At 35.1% G+C, this 18,635-nt stretch overlaps 1 protein-coding gene and 2 long non-coding RNA genes across 11 annotated transcripts in view; 1 reads left to right on the top strand and 2 right to left on the bottom strand.

Annotated features, from left to right (window-relative positions):
* The window catches only part of LOC147843062 (uncharacterized), an 812,539-nt gene that overhangs the window by 566,826 nt on the left and 227,078 nt on the right, over positions 1-18,635 (bottom strand). The gene's annotated exons all lie outside the window — the stretch shown is intronic.
* btr04 (bloodthirsty-related gene family, member 4) lies at positions 25-10,640 on the bottom strand. 9 transcript variants are annotated; one of them, XR_015495435.1, is made up of 8 exons: positions 10,519-10,640; positions 6,271-6,365; positions 5,617-5,939; positions 5,089-5,322; positions 4,887-5,007; positions 1,330-1,356; positions 516-1,227; positions 25-346 (listed from the first exon to the last, which is right to left on the bottom strand). XR_015495435.1 is itself a non-coding variant. In XM_087260746.1 (8 exons), the coding sequence occupies exons 2-7, from the start codon at positions 6,344-6,346 to the stop codon at positions 665-667; spliced, it is 1,344 nt and encodes a 447-aa protein (XP_087116872.1). In that variant the 5' UTR covers positions 6,347-6,365; positions 10,519-10,640; the 3' UTR covers positions 25-346; positions 645-664. The 9 variants fall into 9 exon arrangements, 4 of the variants coding, with proteins under 4 accessions (XP_087116872.1, XP_087116874.1, XP_087116871.1 ...); XR_015495434.1 differs by having other exon boundaries at positions 25-363; XR_015495433.1 differs by having other exon boundaries at positions 501-1,227.
* LOC147843067 (uncharacterized) lies at positions 12,705-17,018 on the top strand. The gene is made up of 6 exons (XR_015495473.1): positions 12,705-12,759; positions 13,997-14,102; positions 14,227-14,297; positions 15,688-15,872; positions 16,033-16,236; positions 16,664-17,018. It is a non-coding gene; the product is annotated as an uncharacterized LOC147843067 (long non-coding RNA).

The following is an 18,635-nucleotide window of genomic DNA, read 5'->3' on the forward strand; positions in this document are numbered from 1 at the left end:
AAAAAATGAAAATAATCTGTCATATTTTTGAGGGTTTGTGTTACTTTTATTTTATAACAATATAACTCAACAACATCATTAGTAAAGATTCCTTATGATGTTAGAAAACGTATTGTAATCTCAAACTTGTGGGATATTAAACAGACCATCAGACCTAAATGACAAAAGAATTACAACAGGGTACTTGGAAGTCAAAAAGCTTTCTTTTGTCCTCAAAACATATTTTTGTTTGTTTAAAATAAGTCTAATAGACATCTAAACAGACAACTTGGCTGATATAAAGCTAAATTTAAGCTGTCAAAGACAATCTAGTAGTTGTCTAAATCGGTGTTTCTCAACCATGTTCCTGGAGGACCACCAACACTGCATGTTTTGGATGTCTTTGTCTATCACACCCAATACAGCTCTTTCAGTCTCTGCTAATGAGCCGATGATCAGAATCAGGAGTGTTTGGTAAAGGAGACATGGAAAATGTGCAGAGCTGATGGTCCTCCAGGAGCATGGTTGAGAAACACAGGTCTAAATTATCCCAAAACTAGACTGGTCATCAAATAGACAAATGATAAACTATTACACGTGTGTGAAGCATGTCTAATCTGTGTATTGATAACTAGAAAATTACAAGTGGGAAAAAACACCACTACTCATATTTTTGGAGTTTCTTTTAACTTTTGGGATTCATTAAATCATTGTAAATAACTGGTGAGATGATCAGCGGGGGGTTTTGACCTCCCTCAATAACCTCAGGGCTGAAGAAAGGATAGACTTTCTCAGTGAAAGACTGTCCAATGAAAGAGTAGATGTGAGATCTTGACTCCACATCATAGAAGGAGACCAAACCCTCCTCATAATCCACAAACACACCAACCTTCTGCGGTTTCACTCTCAGAGAGAGGGAGACAGCTGGACCAGTACAGGCTTTATATTCAGTCTCATTCCTCAGACCCACAGCCCAGAATCCATTTTGAGGATTTACTGTGATTTCTCCCTTCCTGTTAATCGATTCTCTGGCCACTCCAACAACCCAGTCAGTCTTTCCCTTCACCTGAACCTCGAAGTAAAATCTCCCCGCAGAGAATCCCTCCTTTGCCAGGACATCAGGACAATAATCAAACCTCTCTGGGATATCTGGGAGCTCATGTTCAACGTCTTGAACTCTCACTTGTTTCCTGTCATCAGACAGGAGGAGTTCTGGATGAGCTGTATCGGGATCCATAGTCACTTCCACTGAGAGAGAGAAGAGAATACGAATTCATGTTTGTATTAATAAAGTGTTTAGTATGGGTGAGCATAGATTAAATATATTCCTGTGTAGATCCGACACTGTACCTGCATACCGCTGCATCCTCTTTAACACTAAGGAAAAAGAATAATAGATGAGGACGAGATCTTAACAGTCATGAACTAGAGCGGTTCCTCTGATGTTTTGTACTACTGTGCTCTGGTACTAAACAATGCTAAATAAATATGGTTACACCATGGGGCTGTTTAATGCTTGAATCTGATTGGCTGATGAACATTCTTACTGTAAGTGTGCAATTATTTTCAGATAAGTATTTCCAGGAAGGTTTTGGCCAGAGTAGGTTTGTAACAATACTGGAATTCGGTATTAATCGATACTAAAATTTTAAAACAGTCCATCTTCCACGAACATTTCAGCACTGTTAAACAGGTTCTTAAACAGTGCTGATTTGCCATTGTGTTCATGTGCTCAACAGAAACGACTGTGATTGGCCATTACGGTCATCAATTCACCGAAGTCACCGCTTTTTTCTGAGTGTAACCACAGATTCAGAGACACTGGATCGTTTTAAAGCCGCGATTCATTGGCGGATCGCTCATATGTCAGCTTATAGACAAACCAGCTGATCGATGTGACTTTAAAACGCTCCAGTGTCCCGGTATCTGGTTACACTCAGTAAACAACAGTGAGTTTTGTGAAATGATGACCTTCACGGCCAATCACAATCATTTCTGTTGAGCATGCGAATGCCACAATCAACAGCAATCCAATCCTAGTAGATTGCTGGTAAACACACAAATCTCTAATGGACTACCAATTCGCCATTACACAAACTACATATCAAGTCATGCACCGTTCATACGCACCTGTTCCTCATTCGGTAGATTACACACATTCACGGCTTGGAGCTGCTCATAAACTGATTACGAGGACTATTTATACACCACACGCACACATCAGTGCTGAGTTTTGTTACTCTGTTTCTTTGAGATTACGACACGTTTTCCTTTGCCGTGCTTTGCTATGTTTTTTGACGCTCGTCTTGTTTGTTTGTTTATTCCTGTCTGCTGCCTTCCTTTTGACTATCCGCCTGTTATTTGACCACTCTTCTGGATTTGCCTGCATATGCCTGTTTGGCCCTGTTGATCATTGCTTGCCTGACCATTCTTATAATAAACCCTACATTTGGATCCGAACCTCCATTGTCAGCCTCCCATTCACATTTCAGTGAACACAATGTCAAGATTACAATCAACAGCACACAAATTTTCGCAGGAAATGGAGGTTTTTAAAAATTTTAGTATTGATTCGTACCGAATTTCAGGATCGTGACAACCCAGGACTAGAGTAAAGTTCCTTTTCACTATGTCGAATGATTTCAGTTATTTCACAGCCTACAGAACAAACTACTAAGAACTAAAATCAAAATGCTTTGGGTAAGATTTGTAATGAACTAGTTCTACATCCAGCAGCAGTTTGAGGACAAAACATAAAAAAATATATATTGAAATGCATCTGAACAATGGCTTTAGGTGTACAAATTGCTGTATAGTCTGGTCCACTGAATTATTAGAAAATCGTCTTGTGTGCCATATTTAAGAAAAAAAATGTCATCAACTTTTCAACACCAAAGTGGTACGAGTTATCATTAACGTACCTCAGTTTTGCGATTTCAGATTCATTTTTGTGCTACATTTAAAAATCACAGCAAACGATTCATTCAAAGTTTAAATTTGACACATAAAAAATTTAAAAATATCGGAAATTAAGATTCACTGTTTACGAAATGAGACTAGTTATGTTTCCATCCCCCTATTTTTTTTAACAATTTTGGATATGCACATAAAAAACAGTTAATGGTAACGCAAAGATGTGCATACATTTTGAAAATGAGCATAAAAAACATATGCGCATAACTGAGTAGGATAAACTTTTTATTCGATAAGAAAAGATGAGCATTAACTATGTTGGAAACTGAACAAATTCCAGTATGTGCATTTAAAAAAAGTCAAGTGATTGTTATAAGAGATCATATGATGATCAGAATGTGTGAAAATGCACAAACCAACAATCTGACCGCATTGTAAAACATCTGAAATAATGTTTTGGTCATTCTAAAACGCCTAAATAATTTCAATGTTTGTGTTATTATATTATCAATTGGCTCCAGAACTGTTAAGAGTGTCTGTGCTCCATGTCTCATGCCTTCAACTGCCCCCACATGTTCAGTACGTGTTGGCATTGTCTTCTAAAGGCACAAGTCATTTATTAAATGAAGAAAAGATTGACGCAGCTTTTCCTAACGCAGTACATTCGATTTTATTGTAGGTCAGCACCAGCATATGAGCAAGTGACGATTTTGTTTTCTTTGACTCACTGGATAGAAACGCTGCTTTATTCGCACATCCTTTATGCGATATTTCGTTTTTGCACATACATTAATTTGCATCTTTGGAGGATACCATACTGTAGCTACTGTTGCACACTGATTGATCAACAACAGTGCTGGAGTTGCTTACATTCAATGTTTGCTTCATCCCTTTGGGCGTCTTTGTTTAGACCTGAACAAAAAAAATCCTGTTTTAAATAAATAAAAAAAAATAAATAAAAAAATGAAAATAGGATGACTAACTAAGGCCCTATCCTATTTCTATTTTTTTTTTTTTACCCCTGCCCCTTCCCCTTGATCCTTGAAACAGAGTTTGAAGGGGAAGGGCTTCAAAATTTACCATGAGAATTGGGACAGCACTGCAGCACCTGTACACATCACTATATGTCATTGCAAGCTCTTCCTTCATATGAGATTGACGATGGTGACTGCTGTAGTTATTCCAGTTGCATTTTTTTTTGGAATTCACCTTCAGAAAATCACTGAAGGCAACGAAATCATGTTTTCATAAGGATATAATGTGGCAATAAGCTCATAACTGTACTGTGCATTTACACCGTGGCTATATTCATCATGTAAACACACAAAAACAACATTAACATTATAGCACACACTGTAAAAAGCACATTCCCAGCCACTATACTTTTCTGACAGGGTATTCGAATGTTATCGAGTGACAGAATGTTGTGAGACTGCTGTACAGGAGTTATGATTATGGAGTATAGACATTTAGCGTTTTTTTTTTAGCGTTTTTTTTTAAAGCATGATGGTAAAACATGAACGCCGTTATGAATGTATTAAAACATATGCTTGTTTGTTGCAAAAATTCTAAATAATGTGAATTAGCACACCATAATAATAATCCATGTGTAGCCATGCTGCCGTTGTAGCTGGTGTATTCTGGGAAATTTTTGTACCCCTTGCTTTCGAGTGTAGTCCTGACAAATCTCTGAATCTAGGCCTTCCCTTAGTTTTACACCCTTAAGCTAAAGAGAATTGGGACACTCCTACCCCATCATGTAAATGCACTAAACGAGGGGTAAGAGTAAGGAGGGGTAGAAATATGATTGCGCCTTAGTGCAGACTTACAAAAATCAAAAGTTTTTCCTTATTCACCTAATTTTTATTAGTTACATTTGACCGCAAACATATCAAGTGTGACTCAAAAATGAAGGAACACAGATAATCGATTTCCTTACAAAAACACTAATGCTGTCAATAGAAGCTCTCTGTGCTGCATTTAATATTGACTACCAGTTTGACTGAGTTTCTGGTCCAGAGTTTCCTGCAGTTGAGTCAGAGCTCTCCTCAGAGTCTCCACACTGATCTCAGGCCCGTTCCTGCTGTGTGGAGGGCTGCCTATGGATGGGTTAATCTACAACAGGAGGAGAGGAGAAATTCCTCAGCAGGAGTGTGAGTGTTGTCCTGTGATGTAAGCAGATAGAAACACACTGACCTCTAGGTGCTGAAGGTTATCCTCAGTGCTTGAGAGATGATCCAGCTCAGAATTACTCATCTTCAGCTCATTGATTTCCTGCTGCAGCTCTTGAATCAGCTCTTCATCCTGTTTCTCTGCTGCTTTCTGCTTCTCCTTTATCATCTCCAGCAGCTCGGCCTGACATATCTCAATGGAGCGCAGCAGATCACTGAAGAGCCCAACAGTGGATGCTTTCTCTCGCTCTGTGCTTTTCTAAAATATACAGTTAATTTCTCATCATTAAGTATCCTTTACAGCAGGGGTCACCGAACTTGTTCCTGGAGGGCCGGTGTCCAGCAGATTTTAGCTCCAACCCTAATCAAACACACCTGACAAGCTAATCAAGGTCTTACTAGGTATACTTGAAACACTCAGGCTGGTGTGTTGAGGCAAGTTGGAGCTAAACCCTGCAGGGACACCGGCCCTCCAGGAACAAGATTGGTGACCCCTGCTTTACAGGATTAAATAAAATTATTATTTAAGAAACATTGAATAGCTTCAACTCACTTTTCTGAGTTCTGCTGAGTGTTTGATGTCTTGAATCTTCTTGATTCGGTCCTGGATCATCTGCTGGACTTCCGATTTACTCAACCTTTCCTTAAAGAGCTGCACTACTTGTCTAAGTGTTGTGTTGATTTTGAGTTTGGGTCTTTTACTGAATGTTTCACTACAGATTGGACAGTTGCAATTCTGACTCTTGTCCCAGCACTCGTTTAGGCAGCTTTTACAGAAGTTGTGTCCACATGGAGTGCTGACTGGATCAGTGAACACATCCAGACACACTGAACACTGAAGCTCCTCAAACAGAGGACCCTGGGAGGATGACAGAGCTGAAAAGATGATAAATCATGAAAATGTATTATTTGCAGGTCAAATAATGTCAAATGTATAAGACTTTGGGTAAAACAGAGCAAATATCAAATACTCGATCACTTGTATGTGGCATTAAAAGGGTAAATGCCACCATCAAGCATGTAAAAATGATTTTAGGAACTGATCAAGCTGGAAAAAGTGCTATTGGACAACATGTAAATAGATTGCATGGAATAATAATTAAAATAAGAGAATTTTGTTACCAAAGTTAAATGCTCAGTAATAAAATTGAATATTAACAATAAGAGCTATTTGCTTCGTTTTCTTTCTCTAGCTCTTATTACTTACTATGGCACATCTGATCAATACTCTGTCTCCTTGTCCGTTTTAGCTTTGATGATGATGATGGTAAAGATTCTGCCATCCTTTTATTCTCTTCAAGCCTATAAGAAAAAAAAAGAAACGTAACATTTTATTTCACGTTATGAATCTACCCCCAGTTTTCTTACCCTCAAATTAGGTCAAAGTAATCGAATACTGGGAAATGGCAACGTAATCTCACTGCAATTCAGATCTTTTTCATAAAATTAGTGGCTAATTCGTATGAATTTACAATCTCATTCATGGGTCATCATCACTACAAAGCGGCTTTGAGACTTCAGAATTTTCAAAACAAAGTTTAAGATTTTTAGTTTAACTCTTTTTATTGACAATTCTCAATCAGAGAGGTATTACAAGTAAGGGAAGGAAAAACCACAACAAGATATTTTCACAGAGTATATAAAATACTGAGTGTTAATTAAACACAGTTCTTACTCTGAGTCATATTGAGATTGAAATAAAGTAAACAACAACAACAACAAAAAGGAAGAGACAAACCAAAAGGGAAAAAAAAACATAATAATAATAATAATACATTAACAAATGACACACAAGTAGGCCATTACCGTTAAACGTAAAATATCACACAATTTCTTTTCTTAATACACTCTTCGATAAGTTTGTATCATTCAAAAGCAGGAGGGGGAAAAAGAAAAAAAAAGACAGATATAGACAGGGTTAAATATGCAATATGGGATATATAAAGCTATTTTTTAAAATACAACAGAAAAGGTTGCCAAGCTGTATAGAAATCCTCTGTTTTGCTATTAATTGAATATCTAATTTTTTTCTATTTGAATGAACTGTAACAGGTCATACATCCAATTAAAGTAGTTTAACGGAGAATGCTTTTTCCAGTTTAATAGGATAATTCTTTTAGCAATTATTAAGCAAAAGGCTAACACATTTGACTGCAAAGATGATAACAATACATTTGTAGGATTGAGTCTAAACAGTGCCACTAAAGGACACGTTTCAATTTTTAGAAGAAAAATATCAGATATTGATTTAAAGATTAATGTCCAAAAAAAAATTAACTCTGGACAAAGCCAAAAGGTATGGTAGAGGGTCGCTGGAGCTTGCGGCATCTGTCACAAATGGGATCGATTTCTGGGTTTATTTTAGATAGAATTTATTGGACAAAAGTTAAACTACTGTATGTAATAGTTTAAATTGTATCAGTGAATGGCAAGCACAGATAGAAGTAGTATGTACACGACGAAGAACTTTTGACCATTTATCGTCTGAAAAAACATGGTTGACATCTGATTGCAAGTCTAGTTTAATTTTAGACAAGGATGAAGAATCTGACATTATATTGAATGAGAAATTTGTTTTATGTATGTTGGAGATAGCACCCTTGGAGATTTTTATTTCCAAGATCTGATCAATCTGTTGTTTAAGAGGTGTATGGGGGAAGTGAGAAAATGTATTTCTTATAAATTCACGATTCTGCAAATACCTAAAGAAGTGAGTGTTTGGTAGCTTGAATTTTTCTAAAAGATATGAAAAGGTTACAAAAGTGTTCTCGTGAAAGAGATCATTCATATTTACAATACCTTTTCTAAACCATAATGCAGATGCTCCATCTGATATAGAAGGCAAAAAAAGAAGGATTTTTATATATAGGAGTCAAACACGACAATGCCTGAAAACCGAAATGCTTTCTAAATTGTTTCCAAATTCTTAGACAATGTAAGACTAGGGGGTTAGAAGAAAAACAAGAATATTTAATAGACAATGATGAGCATAACAAGGAATGTAAGCAAACTCTGCTACAAGAGTCACATTCCATTACAACCCATGGTGGAACCCATTGGCAAAGACCGTAATGGGACTGGCTCCAATATAAGATGCTATGAATGTTTGCTGCCCAGTAATAAAATAAGACATTGGAAAAAGCAATCCACCTAATTTTTTAGGTTGCTGGAGAAATAATTTCTGAATCTTTGCTAGGCCTCCATTCCAAATAAATTCTGAAAATATTTGATCTATAGTCTTAAAAAAAGATTTGGGTATAAACACTGGAAGGTTTTGAAATGAGAAAATATATTTAGGCAAAATATTCATTTTTATGGTATTAATTCTGCCTACAAGCGATAGTGGAAGAGTCATCCACCTAGCTAGATCTTGCTTCGTTTGATCTAGAATTGGAATAAAATTATGCTTAAAAAGATCTACATATTTCCTCGTTACTGTTATTACCAAGTAACGAAACTGATGTAAGGCTAGCTTAAATGGGAACGCTAATAACGGAAGAGCTCTTGCAGCTGAATTAATTGGGAACAGCTCGCTCTTATTTAAATTTAATGTATAGCCTGAGATGCTACTGAACTGTTTCAAAATATCCAAAATATAGGGAAAACTGGTTTCCGGGTTTGCAATATACAGAACATCATCGTCTGCGTAGAGAGAGATTTTTTGCTCTTTATTTGATCTAAAAATACCAGTTATGTTGTGGCTGGAACAAAAAGCTATTGCAAGGGGTTCTATAGCTATGGTGAATAAAAGTGGGGACAGGGGACAGCCCTGTCTTGTCCCACGATAAAGTGAATATTCAGAATTTATACCATTTGTTTTCACAGATGCCAAAGGGGAAGAATATAAGAGTTTTATCTAACCCACAAATTTATCTCCAAACCCAAACTTTTTTTAAAGTTTAAGATTTTTAATTTAACCACATATTTGTTGTATTAATTAGAGCTTAGGCTGTAAAAAAATAATTTTTTTCAAGCTCCTGCAGTTTTTACAAATAATCTGCAAGCAGACAAACAGTGAACAAACCTCAAATTGTGTCAACCCGGTCATGGACAATTTCAAAGTAGTACAAGTATATTTCCAGTGCATTGTGATAATAAAATGTATATTTTCAGAAAGGTAAAGTATCCCTTTACCAACCCAACTTTTTAGATTATGGAAAAAGTATAATGAAATGATGGACAAAACATTTATTTCCCAATAAATATGCAATAGTTGCACGTTCTTTTCTAAATAAAACCCAACATCTAAAGTATTTTGTTAAACTTTCAAACAATAATAACTAGCCCTTATTGGATAATTAAGCTCACACAAGATTTTTATAAATACTTTGCTTATTTTCATATAAGTTGAACATGATGGTGGAAAACAAGATGACAGGGTGGACATTAGCATGTATTTTTATTTCAAACAGTCAATGAGCTCCATTATAAGAACTTTAAAAGGATATTCTTTATATAGACGGAGACAGATATTGCCAAAAGCTTTGTAATGTCCACTCATGTATTGCATCTACTGGTGTAGCATGTGTGTATAAGTGTTGTAACATAAAACATTTACTAATTAACATTAAAATATTAAATAAATAAATACAGTGTCAATGACAATGCATATGTCCACCCTGTCAAGGAAGGATTTATGACGGTGGAAAATGACAGGGAGGACATTTCTGGCTAAAGATAGCATTTATTTAACACATATTATACCTGCAGCTGTTAAAGTATTGCCCTATTCAAGCCCTTTGTATAACCTATATCTTTCTATTTTTTAACATATATGAATTATTATTTTACTATGACAGAGTGGGCATGTTAAACTTGACAACATACAGTTTAAAACACAATATGAGGAAAAATAGGAAACACAAGCGTAGATAATGTGTGCACATCAGATGTTTTAACTTCCTCTCAAGACATTAGAGGGTTTCTTAAAGGGGCATTTGCCACAACATGGCAGGGTGGACAGCAATTTCAAGGACACGTGCAAATTGATTAACAATATTATGAAAACAAAAGAAAAGAGATGAAAATGACTTATTTTATCAAATAACTTGTTAAAGACAATGAGAATATTTAAAATCTTTTTTAATTTGATCTAATTTACCTACTTTTTACACACTGATTTGGCTAAACTGTGTGTGTGTGTGGGTGTGTGTGTGTGTGTGTGTGTGTGTGTGTGTGTGTGTGTGTGTGTTATAGCAAAAATCACATCCATTTAATGAAAGAACAAGGCAAAAATTGACAAAAACATATTTCAAAACACTTATAATTCTACCTGCATGTGTGTAAAAGTTTAACTAAGTAAATTAAAACATCAGAATTTCATTTTTGTTCATAGGACTGATTCAATCATGTAAGTTACGACATCGAAGTCACTTTATAGTGATAATGACATTAGCACGTTTTGCTCAAACCAAACTGAATGAGCCACTTTTCCATCAATATGTAAAATACTTACGTTTTCTCGTGAGCGTGGAAAAACCTACCGACAAGGCATAGAAATTCGAAAACGAGAAGGATTTTGCTTAGTGGAAAGGGAGACAAAAACAAACTTGAAACTGACGAAATCCACCTGAACACTTCTTCTTCTTCTTCTTCTTGTGTGTTTTATGGCGGTTGGCAACCAGCTTTTGGTGCATTACCGCCACCATCTGGATTGGAGTGTGGATCCGGAGTTAACTAAACCATGTTTTATAGTTAAACAAAGCCCAACCATAAAAAAAAATAAAAAAAATAAAAAAAAACCAAAAACAAATAAAATAATAATTTTAATTCTTTTTCCTATACATATAAATTACTAAATGTCCCAAACTTTGATATTTCTTTCTCTATAATACCTCTATATGATATAGATAACTATTCATCTAAATACTAAATTCTATTAATCAACCCTGTGTCTTTCAAATAGTTATAAACATATCTAAAACATACACCACCCGTGCTCAACTTTAGTATGTTCTTTATGTTAGGTTCCACTTGTTTTTCCTGTAACTGTGTGAATAATATATTTCTTTCTGTCTGATATATTGGGCAGTGCATTAATACATGTTCTACAGTTTCCTGGTTGTTACATTCACACATCCCATCTGCATGTTTGTTGATCATATGTAGTGTGCTATTGAGTGATTAAATCTCATTCTTGAGAACTTGTCTTCTTCCTTTTTGTTTTTCCTTGTTTCCCTACCTTTCCCAACTATGTTCTGTATGGTGTAATATTGACGTCCTGTACTCCCATTATTCCATATATGTTGCCATTTTCCTAATATTTTGGTTTTAACTATACTTTTGATTTCTGACTTGCTGTATTTGATGTCCATGTCTATCATAGTTTGCTGTGCTGCTTGTTTAGCCAACTTGTCTGCCATCTCATTTCCACTAACCCCTATGTGCGCTGGTACCCACAATAATGAAATGATAACTCCTGATTTAATGATATTATTTCCCAACTGTACTATTTCATATATTATGTCCTGCCGTGATTCTGCCCACCTGAACACATGCTAGTGATGGAAGCTAATACGGAAGCGTTTGAAAAAGCATATAACGTTAGCGACACCTGCTGGTCAAAACTGTGTAAATGCAACAAAAAATCTGGCAAATCATTTATTAAATTGACTTTTTCAAAATATTTTCGTACTTTAAGTTTAAAGTATAACCTATAAATTAACTTAATATCTAATATAATTAAATATATAACGTTAGCGTCTGCATAATATGCGTTCCAATAATTTCTCAAGGCTTATTGTTTGTTCCTCTGCTAAACAGGCCAAAGCGATAACTTATTCCTTTTCGTTTTACAAATGTCTCATTAAAACATCTATACACCCCAAAACTGACTTTTGTAAAAAAAAAAAAAAAAAAAAATTAAAAAATGCCAAAGAAGTCTGGACATGCGCAGTAGGAATCATATGTAGCCGATCGTGAAGCCGCGGTATCAAACTTCCGACTGAACATTCGCAGTCGCACATCTTAGCTAACAACATAGATAGAAAGCTTCTAAAGCCCACATAAAAAAAAAAAATTGTGGTCTATCAGATACTGTAGGTCGGAGTTTACTGCTTAACAATTGATTTTATCAGGGTAAAATAACATAGAATTAATAGGCTACTTCCCAGATAGCAGGCAGTAATCGGCCCGAGCTCGGCTGCCCTCCGGCGCCTCCGGCTCCGACTCGGCATCGGCGAGGCCCGCAGCTCGCTCGCGCACATGCGGTTGTGATGCGGCTGTAAAGCACTGGCCCGATTCCGGTCAACCATATGGCAACCGATTAAGGCTGATGGCAACCGATTCTTATTTTATCTAGTAATCTGTTAGCTCCACGTTTAATGATAATTTGAGAAAATATTCATGGTACGATAGCAAAAAAAAAAAAAAAAGAATATTTAGTGTGGATGGTCGCAATGTTTAGACGCAAACAAAACAATATTATTTATAAATAGATTATACATGTCATCTAGAGAAAAACTATGTAAAATTCGCTTATTTTTGAGATAGCACGCTACTGTGCTGACTGTTTTTGTTTTAAAGCAGAAGTTGGTTTCATAATAAACACATGCGTGACTAAACTCATGATCCACACTCCAATCCAGACGGTGGCGGTAATGCTCCAAAAAGCTGGTTGTCAACCACCATGGCACGAAGATCACAAGAAGAAAAAGTTTGGTTTTTTAAATATTTCATGTGGATTCCGGTCAGAAAGGTAAGCTTTTTACTGCTTGTGTACTGTATAATTAGCGAATTTAGAGCTTAAAACATTTCCACGGTGTTTGGTTGTAACAGCGTTTAGTAATTTACAACAGTTTGATACGCAATGTAACTTGCTTTAAGAAACACGACTGGAGCTAATGTATGCTAACGCTAACAGTTACAAACACGTCTGAAAGTTCCTTTTCCTTTAACACAATGTTAGATTGTAACGTGTGTAGTAACTGAAAACTATTTTAATTATTTTAAAGAAACATGAAACGAATTTGTGTGTATGCTAACTTTGCGTTAAAGAAAGTTTCTGTAGACGAATCCATTACCATGGCAAAACGTGTTTTTTTCCTGATTTAACATTATAAAGTACCGTGGATGTTGAAAAAATCATTGTACAGGCGTATACTTATCCAACAGTATTAATTCTGTGATTGTGTAAATAAAAACTAATCATTTTGGATTAATAAAATATTATTGTTTATCTTGTTTATGCAGTTAGTCACGAAAAGTGATCGAAACTCGACTGTTTACTATTCTCTTTAAATTATCCAAGAGAAATATATTACTATGCACTTTAATTCATATGTGTTAGCCTATGTGAATCAATTATATCTTTTGCTCAAGCTGTAATGGTCAGTTAATGTAAAACTGAACGTCTTAAAGCAGATTTTGATGTTTTTTTTTATGTTATTGACAGTGATAAATTCTGATTTAAATGAATGGGTAACAATATTTGTTGGTTGAGTCTTGTTGTTCTTGTTTAACAAAGGTTAGTGAGATCATTTTGCAGAACATCACGACCAAAGAAGTCAATGGCACACTCTTTTGAACGTGAACAGGCATGTTATAGTTGTGTGCTAAAAGTCCATTATAAGCTGTAAACTGCTGATACATTTTCAACATAGATTGAGCTTTTCAGACATTACATTACTAATTGCTTCACAAACAGCTGAAATGGTTTATTGTTATTGGCTATCATCATCATCAAACATTTTTCACAATGGTAGGTTAATCTTCATGGGTACAGAATAATGCATGTGCTTGACCATCTTACAAATCTATGTCTCTGATTCATAAGGCTGTCACTCTGCATGAATCTCCGAATAAATCTTGTGCAACCTTCTGTGTACTGATTATTTACACTATAGGTATTATATGCATTAATTAACTTTGATAGTATTTCAGGATTTGAACCTTTCTTTACGGGAGGTTAACAACAATGTGATGTTTTTTTATAGATGCATATGAGGAAGCTCGACTCAAACATCCACACGCAACTGTGATTTCTGACTGGTAGACAGATGAGGACGATGATTGCCTGTCATACATCTAAAGACAGAACAGGTTTGTTTGCAATTATTTTAAACACATACTGTCAACATTATGTCATTGATCTATTACAACCTGTGAGTTTTGCCCTGGCACTATACTAAAGTGATGTTTTGTTTTGTAAATGTATCTGATTAAGGGACAGTATAGACACATCTATACCGTGATGAAGAAAAATTACTTGGAACAAAGAGGCTGGATAAAAGGCAGGTATGAAGATTTCAGAAATCAAGGCAGCACCACAAGTACCATCACCATCAATGACTATGGCAGAAATCTTAAGACCACCATCAAGATGCACAGATACTGTACATTCCAGTACACCAGGCGTGTCCAAACTACGGCCCGCGGGCCATCTGCGGCCCGCGAGGCTTTTTATAAATATCAATAAAATCTGGCCCGCTATACAAAAATGAACGTAATTCAATAAATAACCACCGGGTGTCGCTATTACATGCATTCAATTAAGCAGCAGTTCTTGTTATGATCTATCTATCTATCTGTCTATCTATCTATCTATCTATCTATCTATCTATCTATCTATCTATCTATCTATCTATCTATCTATCTATCTATCTATCTATCTATCTATCTATCATCTATCATCTATCTGTCTGTCTGTCTGTCTGTCTGTCTGTCTGTCTATCTACACACAGTTGAAGTCTGAATTATTAGCCCCTCATTGATTTATTTCTTCTTTTTTAAATATTTCCCAAATGATGTTTAACAGAGCAAGAACATTTTTACAGTATGTCTGATAATATTTTTTCTTTTGGAGAAAGACTTATGTTTTATTTCGGCTAGAATAAAAAGCGGTTTAAATTTTTTCATGAACCATTTTAAGGTCAAAATTATTAGCCCCTTAAGTCTTCAGAACAAACCATTGTTATAAAATAACTTGCCTAATTACCTTAACTTGACTAGTTAACTTGATTAACCTAGTTAAGCCTTTAAATGTCACTTTAAGCTGTATAGAAGTGTCTTAAAAATATCTAGTCAAATATTATTTACTGTCATCATGGCAGAGATAAAATAAATCAGATATTAGAAATGAGTTACTAAAACTAATATGTTTAGAAATGTGTGGAAAAAATGTTTAACTCTCCGTTAAACAGAAATTGGGGAAAAAATAAACGGTGGCTAATAATTTAGGGGGGCTAACAATTCTGACTTCAACTGTATATATATATATATATATATATATATATATATATATATATATATATATATATATATATATATATATATATATATATACACATGTGTCTGTGTGATGTATGTAAAATTTGGCCCGCGACAACGTTTGTTTTTTTTGCATCTGGCCCTCGGCCCAAAAAGTTTGGACACTCCTGCAGTACACCTATGAACATTTACAGTCTTTGTTCTAGTGCAGTTTGAGATCAAGACAGAACTTATTGCATCTCGTGATGTCTTTGTAAGAATTGAAGACATCACTAAATTTGTTAAGGTTTAATGCAGCTAGAAAGTAAAGATCAACTAGAGAATATCAGCAGTGTCTAACCCACTGTTGTATTTACAGAAGTTGTATGAGAATAAGCTACAGCTTGATTTATACTAATCTGTTATTTTTCTTTTTTAGCACGACTGACTGAAGTTTTAAAATCATGCAACGTCATAAAGCAGCAGCTGGGCCTGATTCTCACAAAACCAAAACAGACGTGATGAAATTCCAGATGTAAACACATTTGACCTTCCTTTGGCCAATTTGATTTGGAAAAGCTTGAAAATCAATTAAAGGAGCAGCCCGAACAAATGAAGAAACTGGTAAGTTTAAGCTCTTGCTAATTTCAAAGTGTTTTAAGTTTATTTGTTTTTTTTGATAGTTTTTTTGCTTCGTAGGTAGCCTACTTTTTTCCTAATTTTTTCTTTTTTTTTACATTAGTACTTGTTCACTACTAATTATCTGTTTATCTTTTAATCACAGATGGAGTGAGGACAAATGTCCTTACCATACCACTGATAAAGAAGTGGAAAAATGCATTACAAGGTAGCTACAACTTGCCCCTGACAGGGATGGAGGAAGAAAGAAGAGAAAGCTAATGTGTCAAATGTCTACATCACTATTTTGTTTTATTTTTTAAACAACATTTTAAGTGTATTAGGATGTTCCCTGATACTTGAACAATTTGTTTCTTTAATTTGCATTTATTTATATATATATATATATATATATATATATATATGTATATGTATATATATGTGTGTGTGTGTGTGTGTGTGTGTATATATGTATGGTATGTATGCATGTATGTGTGCGCGCCAAATTCTGAAGAAACATCTTGATACATTTTTAATAAATGTAATACAAATAAAATTATAAATATAAAATTGCACAAGACGTGTATATATATGAAATGTATAATCATCTCACTCATGTCTTGCTGTTTGTGCAATTGATTTTGTTTAAGTTTATTTAAAAAAAAAAGTTTGACTTTATACTTCTGCAATTATATATATATATATATATATATATATATATATATATATATATATATATATATATATATATTGTTTGTTTATTATTATTTTAATGTTTTATTAAAAAATGTTTCAAGATGTTTCTTCAGAATTCTGCAGTACTTTTTACAAGTTTGACTTGGATATTTTACGGATTGTCATTGGTATTTTTAAGATGTTTCTTGCTATATCTTAAATTGGTTTCTATATTTAGGTTTATATAAAATTTAGCTGTTTTTTACAAATTTTTAATTGAAGTCTGTTGGGAAAACAGGGTTGTTTTAAAAAAACATCTGTGTTTGTGTGTAATTTTTAGATTTTATGTTTAAATCTTTCTGTGTCTTTATTGTGTTGTTTTATTGTTGTTTTTATATTGATATTCTTGTGCACTACAAAATTATTTATAAAATTTTTGTACTATTTTTTTCATGCAATCAATAAACGTTTAACATTTATTTATTTTGTCATTTGTCTGATTATTTTCGTTACAGAATATGTATGCAGTTTGCACTATTCAAAGGTTAAACGCAGTGCTTACACTTTGTGTTTACATTATAGCCTGTGTTTGCTGTTATATAAATTCAAATGATTGTAATACCATATATCAAGTACCAATGTAATACCAAAAGGTTTTATAAGGTGTATAAATACGGAGTCGCGCCAGCTCAGGGCCGCAGCGCATATTACGCTCGCGCCGATTCCGGCGCGGATGCGCAGCTTCGGCTTGCTTACGGCCGCCGCATCTGGCCCGCTTGATTCGGGCCGAAATCGGGCAGTGAGTCCACAGGCATCCGGCCCGAGTCCGGCAGCCGAAGTTGGGCCGAGGGGTTAGTCTCCGGCAGGCGACAATCTTGCCGGAACTGGCCCGAGTGTATTTTGCTATCTGGGTTCAGTCTCCTCTCAAAACTTCAACAGTCTGCTCAGATGAGATGTTAAATGACAGAAGAGTTTTGATCAAGTTATCTTGAACAGCATACAGATGGTAATACAACAACTGAATTGATGAAAGGACAGATGGATTGGTTGAAAAATAGACAGAAAGAGTACAGAACTGAAATGTGATTTCAGTCATTTAAAGGCACAATACGTAATACTTTTTTCATTAGAATATCCAAATACCATTAGAACAGTGTTACATATTTCACTGATTTATGCTCTTACATTATCCCGAACGTATGGAAAGAATGTTCCAGAGAAATAAGCCATTTTAACTATAAGTCGTGCCCTGTGTCATTATGCTAATAATGCCACAGACCCCCAAATTCTGGTTTGCTTTTTATCGAAAACATTTGCATTTTACATAAAGCAGACGCTTTTGTCCAAAGTGACTTACAACAGCGGCATTCAGCAATTCAACAAGAAGAGGCAATACACACAAGAAGTGCTAGTTATACAAAGTAACTTGTTTATGCTCTGAAAATGTAGTGCTAAACTGCTGGAGTTGTTGTTTCTTGTGTGAAAAAAGTAAGTGAAAAAGATATGGTGGACATACATCAGTCCTGAGTTCATCAAATGACAATCATATCAGTCATATCATCAAAAGTACAAAATTATCACTTCATATTTAGATCATAATGTGAACATTCACACACCCACCGGCCACTTTATTAGGTACAACTTACTAGTACCTGGATGGACCCCCTTAGATTCAACAATGTACTGTAAATATTCCTCAGAGATTTTGGTCTATAGTGACATGATAGCATCACACAGTTGCTGCAGATTTGTCAGCTGCACATCCTTGATCCAAATATCCCGTTCCACCACATCCCTAAGGGACTCTATTGGATTGAGATCTGGTGACTGTGTGGAGGCCATCTGAGTACAGTGAACTCATTGTCATGTTTAAGAAACCAGTCTAAGTGGTACTAATTGGCCCAAAGTGTGCCAAGAAAATTTCCTCCACACCATTACACCACCAGCAGCAGCCTGAGTCGATGATACAAACCAGGATGGATGCATGCTTTCATGTTGTTAATGCCAAATTCTGACTCTAACATCTGATTGTCGCAGCAGAAATTGAGACTCATCTGACCAGGCAACATTTTTCCAATCTTCTATTGTCTAATT

Source organism: Danio rerio, chromosome 7, assembly GCF_052040795.2.
Source record: "Danio rerio strain M-AB ecotype USA chromosome 7, GRCz13ab, whole genome shotgun sequence".
NCBI classification, from domain to species: Eukaryota; Metazoa; Chordata; class Actinopteri; order Cypriniformes; family Danionidae; genus Danio; species Danio rerio.

Bases quoted from the DNA above. Each gene is read 5' to 3' on its own strand.
- btr04 (XM_087260746.1), bottom strand. From the start codon at position 6,346: ATGGCAGAATCTTTACCATCATCATCATCAAAGCTAAAACGGACAAGG. The intron at 5,940-6,270 runs GTAAGTAATAAG...TCATCTTTTCAG, and splicing joins TATTGATCAGATGTGCCATA to CTCTGTCATCCTCCCAGGGT. The intron at 5,323-5,616 runs GTGAGTTGAAGC...TGTATATTTTAG, and splicing joins ACTCAGCAGAACTCAGAAAA to AAAAGCACAGAGCGAGAGAA.